Here is a 17421-nt window from a genome sequence, read left to right as displayed (position 1 = left end):
GCTCAGTAGCAGTATTTGTAAGGAGAGGCTGGTTGAAGAAAATCAAGAAATAAAAAGACAGTGCCCCTGATGAAGAGCTGAAATAGAGAGTTTTGTGGGAACAGACCATGTCTTTCCAGAAACTGTTCTTTCCCTAGGGCTGTCACTTCTGAGCTGCTTCTGCTTGCCCACAGAGGGGAGTGGGGATCCTCACCAGGGCCTAACCTTGTTCTGCTGCACTGGGTGTTACAACCTCTTATCTGTTGCTTGTGGGTGCTAAATTGCAAGGCCACATTTTTGGGAACAGAACCCAGAGCCTTGGAGGAAGGCTGTGCTTTCAAACTCTGTTTCCTCAGTAGCTTCCCCAGCGCTGGGGCCGCAGTGCTGGCAGGGGATCAAAGCCCAGGAATTCCTGTGCTGTGCTCTGGCTGTTCTTCCTAGCTGAGGTCACAGCACTCTGAAACCTTCTGTATGGTTTCAGCAGGATCAGTTTTATAAATTACAGGGCAAGATACAGCCCTGGTGTGAAGTGGGGCTGGGAAGGGCACGGGCTGCTTGTGTCCCAGACAAACCCCCGTGGTGGCATCTGCCCTCGGCTGACCCTGCTGGCAGCTGTGCCCTGTCCTGCTCCTACCAGCTGCCCGAGGCTCATTTCAAACAGCCTCACATCTTATAGAAATAGAAATGGTGGCCTCTGAACTGCCTCCAATTCTATGGAACTTTACAGGAGTCTTGTAATAGCACTTTACTTACATTCTAGAAAACAACCCCAAAGCTATTAGCTATTACCTGTCACTGGAAAAACCTCTGTGGAGGTTTAGTCAAAATGACAAAAGTCTCTATCCAAAATTTATAAAGGCAGTTTTTCAGTGGAAGTCCAAATTCCCATGTTTTGCCAGTAGACCTGTACTGGGTACATTTGCACTAACATGAACCATTTAAAAGCTCCTTAGTGCCCTTAGAGACAAAAAGGAGAATGCTTCCTTTCAGGAAAGATGCCCCTTAGCAGAGGAGAGGAAATACTCTAGAGGAGTTAATCTCTTCCCTTTTGTTCTTGGGTTTTGAGGGGGCCAAAGGCTCAACTTTTGGATGGTGACATTAATCCCACACAAACTGAGCAATGGCTGTGCCCCTGCTTGGAGCTCCTGCAACATGGAAGGTTAAAATAAATGGTTAAACTCCAGGCTGTATAGTGCATGACACATTAGTGCTGCTTTTAGTCATCAATATATTGCTATTTAAAGATGACTGAGACTTTTAAGTCTGATGATTATTCATATTAAAAGTGTTTCTTTTTCATTTGATATTTTATGCTGTCATGCAGACATCTCCATAATTAAATGTGTGCTTAACTCTTTCTGTCTCCAGTCAAGTAGACATTAATGGGAACCTACCAAAAACAACTGCCAGAAATGTTCCTGCACTTTAATTAAAAAATATTAATATCAAATTACAGTGATGATAAAAGATCACTAAAGGGAATCAAGGCTAAATGGTTTTGGAATCATCCAAGGTAGTTTGTTCAAACTGCTCTTTTTCTCACAGTTTTTCTATAGTCACAGCAGAGACCTATTCTCCAGAGCATAAGGAGGGGTTTAAAATTAAACACTTTTAAGCACAAAATCTCTCTACTTATAAAAGAGTAGTACTGAAGTTGCAAAATCAAAGACCTTAATATTAGGGAGGACCAAAATTCAAGTCAAGTCTGTCTTAGCCTGTCTCTGTCTAATATTGCACACTATTTAATGCCATAATCAAACAGTATTTTTCCTGTGGGAAAAATCACACAACTGAATAGACTATGTTCACTTTGGGAGTAGCTACTCAACATTTCATTTTTTGGTGTGTGGCATAGGGTTTAATCCGAGCTGGGAGGGAGAGGTCTTACACAAGTCTTGATAATCTGATCTGATCCTTAGTCATTTACAGACCAGCCCTAATCTAACCTGGGCACTGAATCCAGATGCTAAAATTTTCTTGTGATATTTTTTTTAGAATTTCCTTTCCCTACAAGATCAAATCACTGCTGCAGTGCCTGCAGGAGGAACTGCCTCACTGAGTGAACAACCATAGCTTGATCCTGCCTTCCCAGGGAGCAGATGAATGCTTGAGATAACCTGAGGTATAGATGGTATTGTATCACTGGCTGGAGATCCCAAAGGTGCTCTCTTTACAGCCACTTCCCAGGTCAAAGCTTCTCCCTGTGCAGGAGGATTTCCATCCTTGCAGCATTGCTCTGTCATGACTTTGCCTCTGTTCCAGGCTATGGAATGGGGCTGAGCTACACCATACACAACCTGCAGACCAAGCTGGAGGCCCATAACACAACCAAAATTGGATCAATTCTTTTGTAACAAGTGAGTGGGACCTTAAATGGGTATGTTGTTTATACTCATCCCTTTGCTGCTAAGGAGCAGAGAACAAATATTTGTACAACTGCCTTCACAAATCCAGTTCACATAAACCCTCTGCCCTCCCTGCAATAAAAAGCTGCCAGAAAAGATTGGCTATTCATTAAGTTTTGCTGTGGGTGATGAATGTGGCTGCCTCCAAAAGCAGTCCTACCCTCAAGACTGAACATGGCCTGGCAGGAATGACCCAGCTGTTCTGACTGGCTTGGAGGACAGATCCTCAGCCTTTCTTGGGAGCTGTGACTCCTGTGCAGCCAGGGCTGCTCTCTGGACCTCTCTTCCAGCTGATTAGCTGCACAGCTTTGCATCCCAGATCCTGCTTTTTATCCTCAAATGTGAAAATCCAAGCCAACCAGCTCAGAGTCTCTGCTTTGGTCACAATTTACCCAGCAGCAAGGGTTTGCTGGAGGAGGGTTGGAGAACAGCATCATAAAGATGTGTCTGCCCCAGCTGGGCATTTCTGCAGAGTTCCCAGCTCGGAGGGGAGTGGGACAAAGCCCATCCTTCTGCCGACAGCCGCACAGAGGAGGTGGCAAAGCTGCTTGTATTTGTTGTCAAAAATGGACATGCTAGCAGGGGCCACAGCCTGAGCTCAGCCTGTGGGAATGTGGGCAGCCACTGTGCATGCCTGCCCAGGGAGCTGTGCCAGCTCACCTCCACCCTGACCTCACACAGCCCCTGTTATTCCAGCTCTGAGTCCAGCTCCAAGCAGCAGCTCTGTCCTCAGCGCAGGAGAAAGGTCTGTTTTGATGGCAGGATGATTAATGTGCCTCAGCTCCATAGCTGTAAAACCCCTGGGGAGATGGGCCATGTCTAATTTGTACTGTGCCACAGCCAGGTGAGCACAGCACCAGGTCTCTACTCGGGCATGACGGTGCTCAGGCTCAGTATTTACCCGACTGCAAAAACTACAGCTGCTTTCCTCATTTTATAGTGGCAAAGCTGCATCCACCAACCATTCCACTTGAAAAAATACCACTCAGCTCCCTGGAGAGGCCACAGTGAGGAGCCATCAGCTACAGCAAACTTTTCCTTATGGGATCAAGGAAATTGCAGTCACTTTCCTTACACTGGGACTTGAGGCAGCATTGAAGGAGCAAGCCCTGTCTGCTGCCATCCTGCAGGTGAGGCAGTGAAGCTCATCTCTTTTTTTTATTAAAAATGGGCTAAAATCAGTGTAGGAAAAAACCATCCTCAATCAAAGAAGTCCTTGGCTGTTGGCAGGTCCTGCCCTGCAGAGCAATCCTGGCCTGGGGCAGCATCACTGCCAGACTCTTATGATTTAAGGCCTGAGGGTATTTTGTATTTGCACATTCATCCTTCACATAACCATGTCCATGTTTACATATGGCTGATCTAGATTTTACCCTGATTTCCCAACCAACAATCCCTGTCATTACTTCCATGACTCACCTCAAAGCCAAACTGTTCAGTGCTGGTCTGGGAGTGATAAAAATACATTTATCCAGTGTTGGATAAATGCACTGAAGCAGCAGCAAGAACAGCTTTGGTGACACTCTTCCCATATGCCAGGGTGGTTTATTTTATGTTCACTATGGTTTATTTTTTTTATTTCGTGCTAATAAACTCTGCAAATATAAATATCAAGCCAGACTGGTTTGTGTGAGTATTTGACATTGATAGAATAAATTACCTTTCCCACATACTTTCCATTATATATCTGCTTCCATTTTGTGCTGCACATGGACATGGGAAGGAAACCTTTGCCATCACAGCCCTTTGCAAACACAGTTCTCTTCCAAGCTTTTGGTCTTACTACTAAATAAATATGTTAGCAAGATAGGCCCAGTGTAGTACTAAAAAACCACTATTATTTATACAGCTTTCAAACCTATACAAATTCTAATTTTTCACATAGCAAACTTGTTCTAAGGCATGGAGCTGCAGAGGATGTTCCACAGCTGTGCTTTCACCACCTCCATGACCAGAAACCCAAAATGCACAGTAGAGACCAAACCTGTGGTTTTTTCACTGAACACAAACGAAATGTATTCTTACCTCAGGGGAAACAAAATACACCCAAGAGCTGAATTTCCTCTGGAGGTACCCAACCCTCTCCTTTGGCTGTGAAAGCAAACTGAATTTCTAATCAGGCACTCAAGTGCAATAGCCTTGAGCTTGGGCTTGAAATCTGATTGGCCCCATAACACTGGTTCTGGAAGGAATCATCTCACCCAACCAAAAGGGTAACATAAAGAAATTCTTCCATACCCTGAAAGGCAACAAGATGCCTGGCCAGTTTTGAAGCTTTTTGGTAAAAAAAAAAAAATATATATATATATATATCCAGCTGAGTTTCATCAACTGCTGACAAATATTTTATTTTCATTTCCAAACTCCTGCAGCCTGTGGGTACATAGTCCCAGTCCACTGCCAGAGCAGCATCAGTCTGGCTCTAAGGCAGAAGTCCTGTCCCATCCAGGGTGAGTGCTGCAGCTGCTGGGCTGTCTCCACATCACCCACATTTCAAACCTGCACTGGGCTCAGTTCAGACCCAGATGGCCAAGAAGGGGACCCACAGGGTCAAGGAGAGGAGAGCCCCAGACCCAGCATTTCCTGAACTCCTTCCATTCTCAGTCATTTCTGTTTAGTTCTGTTTTCTTCCACTTCACTTCTAGGATAGCCCTGCCAGTTTAGACACAGCTCCTGAAGCCATGCAGAGATGTTTTTATACTGCATCTTACATCATTACATATTCTTATGTATTATATACAGTTTTATATGTATTTATACACATGCACAGAGGAAGGTCAGCCCTGGTTTGCCAGCTGGACTGGACTGCAGAAGTGACAGAGAGGGGAGCAAAGGCTGGGGAGATTTACAAATCTGCTCTATACATTGCAACAGATCTCATGCAAAGTCAACACGGCCTTGCATCATCAAGCACAGGCTGGAGCCAGGAAACAGCTCAGCTGGAGAAGCCACAGAATGAGGAGAGAACAAGCCTGTTCAGGTAAGAACTCTGCATCTAAAAACATGTCCTAACATATTCACAAGAGGAGGTTAGGTATTTTTGAAGTTGATTTTTCTTTTCTTGCAACTCCCAATCCTCTGAGCTCATTAAAATGAAGACACTTTAATTTCCAGGAGCGGCCAACAGGGAAAGGTCAAGGAAGGACTTCTTTGTAATGTCAACTCTCAAATTCCAGGGAGAACAGCAGGATTTTCATTAAACCACCATCAAATTCTAAGTTACTGCACTGTCAACGGAAAGTAAGGACTGCCATTATACAAAAGGAAGTGAAAGAAAAGACCTGATGATTTATACAGGTCTGTCTGAAATGGGGTCTTGAGCTGACAAAAACAAGACCTGGCTGGGCACAGAGCCCAGAAGAAATGTCTTCTTACCTCTTCTTACAGAGCAGCTAGAGCTGCTGGATCAGTGGTGTTACACATGCCCTCTGCACAGCAGGTTTTGTGGGGACACACTCATAGAACCCCAGTTCTGGAGATTCAGAGTTACTCAAAGAATGTTCTGCAGCCTTCAAAAGAAATGAAGCAGCAGTTTTTCGCTGTTGCACCAAACCTCAAATGAAGAAAGCAAGCCCTGAGGACGCAGTAAACTCTGCAATGAACAGGACACTCAGTCTCTTAGGGATGCAAGCCAGTGTAAAATCCAGAGCTGTTGCTTGCTGCTTTGTGGTTTGTATTTCCATGGATGGATGCCAGAGGAAGACAGTCTGATTAGCCAAATTACTTTTGTTCAAATTGAAACAAATATTTGATTTTATTCATCCCATCTTCACTTGAAAAATGCCATCTGCCCACTAAAAGGCATCCTGATGTCCGACTAAGCAAAAAACATTGCTTGAGGCCCTCGAAGGCAAAACAAAGGGAGGAGCTGAATCTCCCAGGTGTAGCTCTAATGACATGAGTTTGGGATGGTCAGAGCCACCTTTGTCCCACAGGAAAGCTTTGCTCAGATCCATGGGTTGGATCTGAAGACCAAGCCACTGTCTTTTAACAGTTAATTGGTTGCACCAATTAGTGGTAACGTTATATAAGAGTGACAAAATGAGTGTGAAAACCAACAGTAAGAGAGTAGCTGGATCTGAAAGCAGGGTGGAATGGCAGAAAGCTGGGGCAGCACATCCAGCAGCCAAACTGTGGCTTGACAGGCTCTGAAGTGTGAAAGCCAAGTAGAAACCATGGTTGTACCTGTGCAGATTTGGGCCCCTCTCCTGCATTGCAGTTGCACTCGTGTCACCCCCAGGTATTTCCACTGAAATCCTGTTGAATTACCTTGAATAAGCTCCTGCCTGCAGCAGGGACAGGGAGAACAGAGCACAGCACATGGCCTTCAGACCTGTCCAGGGTCACATCCCACTCCAGAGCAACATAATCTGGCCCCTGTAAATCCAAGAACTGGAGCATGAAAAGACCACTGATTTGTGGGGAGACACCAAGTGCTCATCATGTGCTGTACCTGTATCCCAGAAATGTGCTTTTTGGAAGGTTGATGCTTAGGACAGCAGTTGTATGTCAATGTCAAATATCCTGCCCTGTCTCTTGAGCTTCTGGAGAAAAGGGGTGACCCAAGATGAGGTGAAGAATGGGAATCGAGCTGGAGTGACCTCTGTATTGAATTTAAGACACTGTAGTACAGGGTTAAAATAGAAGCACCTGCAGCAATTACAGGTTCTTTATGCAAGAACCTGTAATTATGTGCCCAAAGACAGGTCTCAGCATGTGGAGCTGTGTGCATGCATTATACATTAATATGGGGCTAGCAACCAGAGGAGCTAATAGGGTTGCTACATTATTGCATTCTTTATTATCTTTTATTAGGAGACATGCATTATCGTGGATTCATTTTTTTAAATCCAAACATTAAAGTGTTTTCTGACTGCACCACACACAGGAGCAGCCTGTGCTGTGCCAGCAGCCAGGACTGTACCTACAAACCCAATTATCTCTCTGCAGCCTTGCCCTGCTCTGCTCATCTGGGGCACTTGCTGTCCCCATCTCCCAGGTTGAAGTCATGATCAGGCTCACTGGGAGTTCTTAGCCCAAAGTGCCCCTTTGAACTCAGGGCTGCTCTGAGCCCTCAGTGCCTTCTGGCAGGTTGTGCTGGGGGTTTGAGACGCTGTGATCTGGCCAGCAGAGGTTTATCTGCTAAGACAGAAAAGCTGTGCCCTCTAGGAGCAGAGCTAATCTGACTGGCTGGCACTTCAATCAAACAAGAGTGGCAAGAGGCTTCTGACCCAAGAGGATGCTCTCGAGCTCTGCACTGACAAGATGCAGTGACAGGAGCTGCCCATGCTCACAGCACTGCTACACACTGGTAGCACAAATCCCACCTGGCCCAGCTCAGGACAGGCATTCCTGCCATCCAGCCAGGTCCTGGTGCTCATCCTGGGGGAACTGGCCTCTGAGGATGGGCAGGGAGCTGCTGAGACCCAGCTTCCACTTCCAGCCATCTGCACAGGATGGGAAGTACCTGGAGATCCAAGGGTAGCCTGCTCATTGCAGGCAGGTGAGTGCTGCTGCACACCTTCCTGGAAAGAACACATAGCAAAAGACTGGCCCTGCTCCAGTCCAGGTAAGGGCAAGATTTTGCTATGTGTAGAAACACATGAGGGTGTGCTTCACCCTCATGTGATGAGAGCCCAGCCTGGGCTTTAGCCTTTCGCTGTCATCCATTTTATCCAATAAGTATGCCTTGGCTTCTTCTGCTAAAAAAAAAAAAAGGAAATGATCCGGCCTCATTAACATCTGTGACTCCAGATTACCCTGAATGCTTCCCAGCAGAAAGGGCACAGAAAAAAACATGGTCATCTCCTCCCTAGCAGCTGTTAAACAAAACAGGAAGAGGGAGCTCTACAGCATGACTGTGCTTTGAAGCTCTGCCCTGTGGGCCAGGCTTTGGCCATCTTTGGGGAAGTTTTAACAGCACCATTCACCCACCTCCCTGCTGGTGGTGAGACCTTTCTTTGCCTTCTTGCCTCAAACATGACTGCCCTCTCCTCTGGGAGCTCTATCCCAGGTTGGGGCATCCAACCAACTCTTTTACTGTACATGAAGAGCAAACAGGCAACAAAATAAAAGCACACATTAACCTCCAACAGCTGAAGAAGGCAAAGCATTTTCTGTTTCCAAAAGGGAAGAGCAGTGAGTCCTTCTGCAAAAAACAGTTTCCCATTAACCAGCCCATGATAATATCTTACACTCTCCTAATGGCAGTTTAACTGTCACCCCAACAAACAGATGGCCTTTTGTAATACTGAGAGCACAAATTCACAAGAGGAGGGAAGCCTCAGCATCTCATGGCCTACAGAGGTGGTTGGAGGGGAAACAAAAAGGGTCCTTTGTCCCTTCAGCTCTCCAGAGGCAATAATGGGGGAGCAGCATGTCCCCTCCCAGGCCAAATAACCTGCCAAGGCAGTGACAAAAAGGCATGGATGTGACAATGATGATCTCTATCTCCTCCTTCAGTATGGCTTAACACTCCCACCTGTCCCAGCAGTTCTCTAATCTCTACCACCAAGAATTGGTGAAAACCTCCCTCCTCCCAGGGAACTCAAACACCAGCACCTTTTGTAAACACACATCCCAAAGGTGGGGTGTTAATACTTCACAATGATTTTTTCCATGCCAGAATGAGTTAAGGTAGGAGTCTCTGTCCTGGCTTCAAATTTCCTGGCTTTCCCCTGTCTGCGTCACGACATAATTCTTTCCAGCAGCCTTTTCCTCAGATGTTCAGAGTTAGCATTGGGATCCCTGCCAGTTTTCCTTCCCAAAACAAACAGGGAGCCTCCTGATGCCAAAGATTTGCCTTCTATTCATTTCTCCAGGGATAGAACACTTGGCTTTACAAGCGATGCCCCGATTTTCAATACAGCATGTGTATATAAATAAAAACGCAGCTTTACAGAGCCTTGTCTGCACTAGAAAAAACTGGATGGCGTGTCCCTAACAAGCTGTCTCTCTCCATCAACTGTAAATAGAGCTTCAATTAATTAATGAGATTATCTGCCAAGTTAGTACACATTGCTTCAGCAAGGAAAATAAGCCTTATTGTCAAATTACTTTTTGCTGGTGTAATCATGTCAGCATCAGAGTTTTTGCAAGTAATAAAAACACCCACCCATTATTAAACCACCCAGTGTAAACCTGGTCTAAAACTAAAGCCCTGAAAAGTGATAAAATACCATTCCCATCTCAGTAAAAAAGCCTTTCTTTCCCTCCAGTGTCCCTGGGCTCATAACACCTCCCTTGCCCTGGTGACCTGCCTGCTTTGCCTGGAGGGCTGGAAATTGCAGAGCTGCTGGTGGCTGATGAGAAATGACTTAAAGGAAGCATTGCTGTGAACCCTGCAGAGAGGAAACCACAGCCCTGCACTGCTCCCCACGAGGCACAGCTGAAATTTGGGAAGATTCTGTCTCACTAAGGGACATGTCCTCAGGACAGGTGGAGTGTTTGTCCTTCAGTGAGCCCAGGCTGCTGCTGTCTGCTCTTTTGGAATGAAAAAGGTTTTCTCTTTTTGAGGAAACAAGTGTGTGACTTACATCAAATCTGTGCTTAAAATGCTCCTGAAACAGGAGGAATGCAGAGAACGGGAAAGAAATCACCTGTAATAAGCACTATTATTATGCCTCCATCAATTATTGGTTTTTTTTTTGGTTGTTGCTGGGGAGGGTATGAGATGCAGCAGCTGTACCTAATGGACAGGGCACCTACAGACATTAAATCATCTGCTGCTACTCACAGATTTTTTCAGTCCACCTTTTATGCTCATTATATTCCCTTTATGTGTGCCCAGTTTCCATCAATAAACTGAAGACAATTCCCATTAATCTCTCAGAAATTCAGAGGGTCTGTCAGTTGAAGAAGGCAAAGGTGGATATGTCCAATTCCTGCCTGCCCTCCTCTTTCTTGAAAGGTTTAGCCCTAGAATTGACCTGAATTTGTATATTTATTTTACATGAAAGAAGTGGCAGAGATAAAAATAGAATATGAAGAACATTACATAATTAAGTGATAAAAGGATATTGATTACTTAGGCAATATAATTACTACAAATAAAGGTGGATGCTAAGCCTATATTCCTTGCTCATGCTGAAGTCAATAGCAGTTAAATTCAGTGTATTTTTAAAGTAATAAAGAGCTATACCATGGGCCCAATCAGCTTCAATACTGAAGGAGTGCAAAATGAGAGTGCTTAAACAATATGTCCAAATCTTCTAGGCATTCAGGAAGAGACACAAATATATAATCATTCATAATTAACAATTTTTCCATAGCACCATCCGTGAAAGGATCTCATGTTCCTTAATAAATATTAATTAAATCAACCCTACACCCCACTTCTGTAACAATTATTCCTGACATTAACAGATGGAGAAACTAGGGCACAGCTTCATTGCCCACACAGAGCATCTGCTGCAGATCTGGGATGAGACTGACCCATCCCCAGCCAGGGCTGAACCATCAGATTCTGCATTCCGATGCCTTGTGACAAGAATCTGCCTCCAAAAGCTGCCCCTGATTTGTCACATTGGGGTGGAAATGCCTCTTTGAAACATGAATGCCAAACAGTGTCAGTGTTAGACAGAGAAACCAAGGAGCAGTGTCTCCAAGGAAACCAGCATATGTGAGGAGGAAGTAAGGCAACTAAAGCAGGAGCAGAACAGAAGCTTGAGAAGGCATCTGTTCAGATTTTTCTGGTTTTTATCATTCTGCCATGATTTTCTCTAGTTAAGTCAGACAGCTTTCTGCTGTGGATGTCAGAGCAATTTATTTATAAACAATTAATTTAGCTTTCCACCACTCCAGCATGAAGAGCCAGACCTTCACCTCAGAGCAGGGGGAGCTGCCCCAGGAGTCCACCTGCTTTCCTCGGGGGCAGCAGCCACCAGCAGACTGCAGCACATGTACAGCCTCCCATCCTGCTCACATGCACATCCTTGCTGAGGCTCCAGCTGTCATTTCATGCAGAAGCCCCTCAGGGACCCCAGCAGGACACGTGGATTCAGTTCAACCCCCAGAGGCCACCTGACAGAACAGATCTTGCACAGGGAGTCAAGCACCTGGGAGAGCCACAAAGTCATTTGGGCTGGAGCAGGGCCAGGACACGAGGGCAATGCTTGGCCATAGCAAAGGTACACAGGTAGCTCAAGAGACTTGGGGCTGTGGGGTTTGATCCCTCTAAAAGATGACAGATGTGCTCCCCAAAGCAGCATTGGCTCATGGTTGGAAGAACAGTTCTTCTAATTAAACTCCCAATACCAATTCTTACCTCCTGGCATTCCCACTAAGGCACCAACGTCAGACAAGCTGAATGACTGATGACTCAAGGGGATGCAGTTCTAGGCGGTAAAAAATTATTCTTAACTTCTTACATCCAAGGGGTTTGACTTGGACATGTCACTGTGCTTCTACACTCAGCACTACCAGGGGATGAAAAAATATGCTGATGAAAAAAATGAGACAAGATTAACCCCTTTTCAATTTCAAAACAATCACTGCATGGGAAGGAATTCTCCCTGGCAAATGTGGGTTAGTCTGTCTGGACTAATCCTCTACTCATATGTAGTGGCTTATTAGGGATTTTAAAAAGAAATCTGAAGGCTTATACAGTATGTTTACAGTGGAACAGCCTCACATGAAAGATGAATTTTCAGTGAATTTAATGACATGTTTGACTTGAATTAATATTGGAGAACTCTGGCAATCTTTCTTCCTGTTGTTTCTGTAAAATCCTTTAATAAAGGCTTTACAGAAGCAGTAATTTGTGACTCTAAAAGCACATTAAGCCAACTGTAAGCGAGCCAGTGCAGACTGAATTCCTGCTTCCTGCAGAAAAGCAATAAATCCTCCCAGCCCCCTGAGTTCACTACAAATCACAGAGCTACAGATATCAGAGTGCCATGGTGACCACAGCTCACCCAAAGCAGGTGTTGTAAGGCTGTGCCCAGGGTTTGCCCAGATTTAATGTGTCTTGTTCAGTGACTTCTCTGATCCACCTGCATTGTTGTGGGAGAATATTTTATTTTGTCATCTTGGATCCTACCGGAGTTAGCCCACAGGCTGAAATTCAAGTGCAGCCCCTGTGTGCCAGTTTTGTGGTGATAAGCCCCTTATGAACTGCATAAATGATTAAGAAGAGAGAAATCTCAGTGCAGAGGGCAGAAGAACAGAGAAAACTAACCAGAGACACATGGAGCAAAGCACAGAGGAGACAAGAGCTGCCCAGGGATGCCCCATAAGCCAAGGGCAGAACTGGGAATAGAGCATATTTCCTAAATCCTTTTCACTCCTATTGCTTATGAATAAATGTTAATACAATTTTACATTTGCAAAGGGCACCTGCTGCAGGACAGGATTTCTGTGCTGGATATCCTGGCCTTAAAATCCTGCCTAATCCTCTGGGCAAAGCACATCTCCATAGGCACGGGAAGGATTAAGCAAGGCACAAACACATCCTCAACTGAGCAGGCATGGAAGAGTCAGATTCAGGGGCTCTTTCTCTGAATCCATGGATCTCCACAGCCACATCCTGGTGCTTCCCCATGTGGGACAGGGCTTGGAAGATGCTGCAGGTGTCTCAAAGGGATAGCTCAGTCTCTGCAGAGCTCCTCTGCAAGGCTCAGTTTGGGATAGAAAGCAACAAAGCCTGGTTCAGGATGTTTCGTACTGTGTGAATTCCAGCAAGGAATTCACATTTTACACACAACTTACGCAAACAGCAGCCCTGCTGTGAGAGCACTCATCCCTGTTTTCTCACAATGATGCCAATGGTGTGGCAGAGGACTGCAAGCACTCAAAGGAACACAGCTTCAAGGCTGATTTCTGGCAAGCTTAGCCTGATAAAAGCCCATTTGCATGCTTTAATCTTGACACAGTCATTAAGTAAAGCGTGGCAGCAGAGACCTCCCCAAAGCAGTAATTTCACTCACAGGGACTCGATTGCTTGGAATTCTTGTTACATACTCAAGGACTCTCTCTCACTAATAATACTCTAATCCTGGTCTAGTATCAACAATATTCCAATATTGGCCTAGTAAGACAAATTACTCCAATACTGGTTTAGTATAGACAAAACTAAGAAAACCATTTTATTCCTGTTGGGAAGACAAAGTCCTAATGCACTTTAGTTTTTCATTTTCCAGAAAGGGATTTATCCTATGTTTACCCTTCTGCTATCAGAAGGAAAGTATCATTTGCTGCTTTTATCTCCACGTTTTGGAGCAGAGTCCACCAGCTATCACAACTGACAAATGTCCTCATGAGAGAACAGTGGAAACTGCTCCTGTGCCTGCAGCCTCCCCAGGCACAACTTCCTAAAGCTTAAACCAGAAAAATTACCCTGCCAAAATCAGCAGCTTGGCCATCAAGCTTCAAGGAGCCAGGGATCTGTAGTTAATGCACACAAGACTCCATATCTGGAGAATTTCAGCTATCTAAAAGTATTCATTAACACAGCCTTGCAAGTTTGTTTTACCTACAGAAACAAACACAGTGGCAATGAAATGGTGACATGGTGTCATTACATTATTTGCATGACCTTCAGCAAAGAACCACAGCTTCTTTGCTGGCACTGTGGCATTTGGTGTCACACGAGCTGTGCCATGCTCTTTGTGATATTTTTGAGCTCTTTTTAGTCCTCCCCCAAGGTCTTATTAACAAAGGTTATTATTTCTGTTCTCGAATGCCAGGGATCCCTTATCACCAAGAAGGCTCCTAGAATGCTAAATGATACATGGACACACAAAAAGCTTTAGAGAGCTTACAGGCTGAAGGGAAGGCAGAGCCCAAGGAGAGATAACTCCCCCTGCATGGGTGACAGCAGCCATAACATATGAGCAGTTCAGTGACTGCCATGTTTTGCCAAAGCAGCTGCAATGAATTGCACCTTTTCAGTGCTAAATAACCAAAAGAAGACATTCAACATAGTTATTTCAGCATGATATATGGAAGAGGATTATGGCACCAACTTCTGATTTAGCAGTTTCATCATCAAGCGTTTTATTGCAGTTTAAACCCACCCATCAGGAACCTTCCTTCCATATCCATGACTCCCAGGGTGCAAAGGACAGCTTGAAAACAAAACCTGGGTTCACCTTCAAGAATTTAAAAACCAAAAGAAAAACCACTAAGCATTCTGGCTCCTTTTCTTAAAATACAGTTAAATAAAAGGTACTCTTGAGATTTCTTTTCCAGGGCCAGGATGCTCTGTGGCTGATTCAGAAACCAGCATGTCTGGGGATGTAGCACAGGCAGACTGTTTCTACCCAGCTGGAGTACAAACCATGCAATCCAGCCAACAGCTTTGTTCAATTGTGGTTCGAATTCACTGCAGTTTATTTCTGGAAGTATTTAAAATGCCTGTCCTGAAGACATTGGGACCACTGCATGAAGTGAGTCATCCATGACACCTGACACAGGTAATAAATCTCACTGTGTTTACTAAAGCTTTCCGTAGGACTCTGTGGAAACTTCACGCTAACATGACCTAAAATAGCCCATGGGACAGGTACCTGCAACAGTCTGGGTCCAGTGCTAATTTTCCCTTAATAACCAGTTAAAATCCACCACTTAAAAAATATCATATATAGGAACTTGAGCACTATTTAGAGGGACACAATAACCTAGTGTTAAACATCCCACGGAGCACTCAGAGGGAGAAAACCAGCAAGATGCAAAAGAAACTTGTTAACCAAGAAGGCCTTTCGCTTACAGATCTGAAATTATGGGACTAGCAGGACCTGATGCAGATAGCATTACATTTCCTGGAGATACAGCCTTGATGTGGCCCAGCAGCTGAAGGAAGGCCTGATACAGCTCAAGGAAGGCTCAGGACAAGAGGCAGGGTCAGAGATGTGAAGATGGACACTAAAATCCAGGACGTGGGCTCAGAAATTCCTGTTCCAGTGGGCAGTGGTGACACACATTTCACATTACTGTGAATTCACCTCAGTTCCCACTTCCCCTTGGGCAGGAGGCATTGTACCCAGCTTTTCCAGGAAGCATACTGGATCCTGCCAGGGGATCTGTGCAGGGAAAGGGGTGCTGTGCTCCCTAAGAGCAGAGCTTGTGTTCTATCTACAGGAAATAAGTGCCAAGACAGGCTTGGAACTGCCCTCAGGGGAGCTCACAGCCAACATGGAAAGTATTGAATTCTGATGGGAGCAGCAGCTGGCTTCTACAGGAAAGGCACTATCTCTAGCCTTTGAAAATCCTTGGTGTTTCTGCTCTCCCTGGGAAGGTGGGAACAGCCTTCCAAGGTCATTTGCATGACTGAGGAAGATGTGCTGAGGCTGTGGGGCAGCACAGCTCAGCCCATTGGGGCGGGATGCTCTGTGTCCCTGCCAAAATAACTGCACTGGGCACAACTCAAGATTAAAGCAAGGCCCCTCATCAGAGCCTGAGAGGATAACAGTGCCACTGCTGCTGGCTGCCAGTGGGCTGCCAGGCAGCAGCAGAAATGGAAATTAGTCTCTTTCTGGCTGGCAGGCAGAACTGCGAGCTCATATTGATGCAGAGCAGAGCTCAACACCAAATGATCCCCTGAGCAACGGCACACATCAAATAAAGCTGAACATACCTGGGGATGGCGTGATCCTTCTGCACACGGGGAGTAAACATAGCAGAGAGGCAGGGACTGGAGCTCCAGGCAGGGTCCCTCATACAACTGTAGTCCTTTTCCCAGGCAGATCAGCAGGGTTCTCGTAGGCAGAGACGAGCCCCTTTGCCCAGCGAGTGCCAGGGGAGCCCTGCTGCATCACCACCAGCCGGATCGGGGGCTGGGAGTCTGCAGGGACCTCAGGAGCATACTCCTTGCTGGGATCCTTCCCTCTGCAGTCATAGAGCACGCAGGAGATCAGGAAAACCAGAAGCAAAATGACATAGCTAGATACCAGAATGATGAGATTCAAGGTAACAGGGTCAATCTCCAAATAAAACTCCATTTGGTCCCATACTAGAGAGGGCAAACCTGGAGAATGAAGTTTCATATGCACGAATGAGCAAGTGCTAACTGATCAGAACAGAATAGGCTTTGTGGTAAAAATACACTAATCCTCAGGTCTCCTGTAGCAATGGATTTCCCTGAATGGGACGATTAAAGCAGCTCAGTTTAATAACTTAAGCTCCTTCTTTTAATGCCACGTTGCCTACAGTGGCAGAAGCTAAATTTGATTGCTATATTGATAGGAAAACATCCCCCTTGCCCAGGGACCACCTTTTTCCTTGGTGGGCAGGTACCAAGGAAAAAGGTGGTGGGCAGGTACCAGGTTTTCTCTAAGGGCATTTTGCAGAGCCACCCTCCCTCAGGTGGGTTTGGACTCATGGTGTGAAAAAACCTGAGCTCTGTAATTAGTAAATGAATACAGAAATAATTAGAAAGTCATTTGCCATGTAACTTTTCTCAAAATGTCACAAGCCTGATCCTGATTTTGACTAAATTCTTTCTGGCCTGGGCTAGTGCTACAGAAGTGTTTTAAATTAAAGATGCCCAGGTCGCTGTCAGTATTACAAGGACACGTCACACTGCTGTCACACACTGCCCAGCCAGCACTTGCACAAATCCCTCTGTAGGATCCTGCTTCCCACAGGTTGCTCTGTCTCGTTTGAGTCTCCCACGTGTGAGAAGGTACAACAAAACTGCAGCATTTCTGCAGCCAGGGCGCTGCCAATTTCTTATTCCTGTGTGGATCCTTGGCTGAGTTTGTGCACCCTTGGGTGAAGTTTGTGAGTGCCTGACAGCAGGGCCAGGCTCCTGAGCACAAATCCTTCAAGTGCCTTTTGCACCTTCCAGATTTATGTCTCTGAAGCTGACAAGGGAGTAGGGACATAGAGAGCTGCCACTTGTCACCCACACAGTGCTTGGAGAGAGACCACCCCAGCTGCTGGAAGCCAGAGATGTCCAGGACACCAGGGAGGCGGACACAAAGGGATGGTGCCAAGGGGCACCACAGACCCTACATCAGCACATCCATCTCTCCATGCAAAACCCCAAGGTTTTGGTTACAGCACAGGAGGCTTTAGGATGAGATTAGGCCGTCCCAGC

General features: G+C 45.6%; 1 protein-coding gene across 1 annotated transcript; it reads right to left on the bottom strand.

Moving 5' to 3' along the window:
- Positions 1 to 16036: 16036 nt before the first annotated feature.
- On the bottom strand, positions 16037 to 16366 carry SMIM36 (small integral membrane protein 36; the record flags this gene model as incomplete). Its single annotated transcript, XM_084218302.1, has 1 exon — positions 16037 to 16366. The coding sequence occupies one exon, from the start codon at positions 16364 to 16366 to the stop codon at positions 16037 to 16039; it is 330 nt and encodes a 109-aa protein (XP_084074428.1).
- Positions 16367 to 17421: the final 1055 nt, after the last annotated feature.

The sequence above is a fragment of the Fringilla coelebs genome (assembly GCF_963513975.1).
Source record: "Fringilla coelebs genome assembly, chromosome: 19".
Classification (NCBI taxonomy): Eukaryota; Metazoa; Chordata; class Aves; order Passeriformes; family Fringillidae; genus Fringilla; species Fringilla coelebs.
The sequence above is the reverse complement of the archived record's forward strand: the minus strand, read 5'-3'. Positions and strand labels throughout refer to the sequence as shown.